Below are 2,171 nucleotides of genomic sequence, written 5' to 3' on the forward strand. Positions count from 1 at the left end.
TGAATAAGCAATCAACTCAAAAGGGAAAAAAACAAAAAATTAGGAAAAGATAAAAGTAGATATAAAGGAACAGGTAAGCAGAAAGACAAAGAGAACTGATAAAGTCAAGAGGCAGCTCTTCAGAAGACCAGCAAAACAGGCGAGTCATCTAAAGAGCCGAATTCTAAAGACAGAAAAACTGCAAGTACAGAGAAGAAAAATGAAGTGGCTGCAGGAGCCAGGCAAGCTCTGCAGTACTTACCTGATAAGGGCCTTCAGGATGTCGGCCCGGCCCACGCGAGAGGCGTGGTAGACGGGGGTGCTGCGATGGTGCCGGCTTCCATTGGGGTCCGCGCCAGCTTCAAGAAGGATCTGGGTACTCTCTAGGTGCCCGTTCACCACAGCCACATACAGGGCCGTCTGTCCTTTTACGTCCACCAGATCCACCTCGGCCCCCTTCCGGATGAGGAAGTCCACACAGTTCCCATGGCCTGCAGTGGCCGCGATTCGCAACGGTGTGCAGGGGAGCCAGCCACAGCACCAGACAGACTTCTCATTGATGCGGCTGCAGGAGGAACACAAGGCGGCTCATGAGAGGCAGCCGCAGGACAGGGACGGGCTGCACTGCCCCCCTCACCCTGGCAGCATGGACACAGTCCCCCTCTGGTTAATAACAGAGTGGAGACCCGGGCTCTGCCTTCTGAAATGCTCTCACACATTTCCCCTATGGGACCTGGGCATGGCAGGGCAGGCATTACGAGCCCCATTCCAGGGACAGGAAACTCAAGGCACCAGCAGAATGATCAGCACCAAAACTAAGATCTCTAGTTCTTTATTTCCCGACTGCCGTCCGAAGTGCCTTCCTCTACAAAGGTGGGAAGGGTCTGCCTGGGAGGCAGTGCCGAATGAACAGGAGTCTGGGTAAGAGCCCCTAGGCTGCTCTTCCCCAGTTACCATCTGTGAAGGCTTGAGGCTGGGCCTCTCTCTGGGCCTCAGCATCCTCACCAGGACTAGCTGACTATGTAGGCCCCCAAACTCTAACACTGCACAAATCATGGCCTGAAGGAATCACTAAGGTGGCACGGGGGCTACACCCCTGGCCAAGAGCAGCAGAGGAACCTGTCCACACTCAGCTCTCGGCAGATGTCACAACTAGACTGCAAATGCCTGCCCCACCCACCGACCCAGCAAGGCAGCGACCGCAATGGGTTCACAGCGAGCTCCCAGTGTCACTGAGAACAAAGCTCAGGGGCCCAGAGCACCAAACCAGGGCCCAGGAACATGCAGCGGAAGCAGCTCCCAAGCTAGCCCTCGGGGCTCCTCCGCCAGCTGTGTGTAGGCTCTGACTGCCCAGGAAAGTTGAGGAACACTCCAGTAACTCATCACCGAAGAAAACAGCAATGGGAAAATGTAAAGAACCAGAGATGCCCTGAGCACAAGTAAAAGGAGGAGAAACAGTGCTGGGAAATGCAGTGTGGAAAGACTTGGACTGAGACCTCACCGAACTCTATTTCATTCTGTTACATCTGCAAGTTGAATTAAGGTTTTCTTTGGGCTTGAGTCATCCACTTTACATATCTGTGCGTAATCCATCTGTCTTCCTATGACAGTCCTTTCTGGAATTTTTCTTTTAAATACTGATATCTGTTCTGATTAAATACTGCTAAGGCACTAGAAGGAAATGAAGAAATACATTCCTGTACTGTTAGAAATCCTTTTCTTGGGAACTATGCAAAGAAAAGTTGTGTCATTAGTCTCGGCACAAACATGCAGGCACTGCTTCTATCACTGCACTGGCATGTGGGTCCTGAAGGGAAAGCGGAAACACAACAGCAGCATGGATAGTTCCTGGCTGCCGCTGAGTTTAAGCTGTAGCTGGGACTCCCGACCTTAGACCCGCAGAACAATCAGAGAACACTCCAGAGAGCAGGCAGACTCTGCTCTCCCAGGCAGCCTGAGCAGGGAGAGGGAGGGGCAGGCGTCACCTGCCGCGAAGGAAGGGCTGGAGACGTTTTGTGGGGACAGGCAGAGTTTGGCAAGGCCAGGGAAGGGAACCACTGATGAGGGGAACAGTAAGGAGAAGGCTGATGAGGTAATGGGCCTAAGGCTGAGGCCCAGGTCCCGGGGGCAAATGACTGAGGGCCTGAGAAGCTAGAGGAAAGGGCACCAGGAAAGCTGGTGAAGCAGGGTGA

The 2,171-nt window shown here is 53.2% G+C and overlaps 1 protein-coding gene across 1 annotated transcript in view; it reads right to left on the reverse strand.

Moving 5' to 3' along the window:
- ASB1 (ankyrin repeat and SOCS box containing 1) overlaps nucleotides 1–2,171 on the reverse strand; it is a 22,203-nt gene that overhangs the window by 18,469 nt on the left and 1,563 nt on the right. Inside the window, exon 2 of the mRNA XM_011929583.1 lies at nucleotides 242–544. Within this exon, the coding sequence (XP_011784973.1) occupies nucleotides 242–544 (303 nt within the window). The remainder of the gene's footprint in view (nucleotides 1–241; nucleotides 545–2,171) is intronic.

This window comes from Colobus angolensis, unplaced genomic scaffold (genome assembly GCF_000951035.1).
Source record: "Colobus angolensis palliatus isolate OR3802 unplaced genomic scaffold, Cang.pa_1.0 Scaffold82, whole genome shotgun sequence".
Lineage (NCBI taxonomy): Eukaryota > Metazoa > Chordata > Mammalia > Primates > Cercopithecidae > Colobus > Colobus angolensis.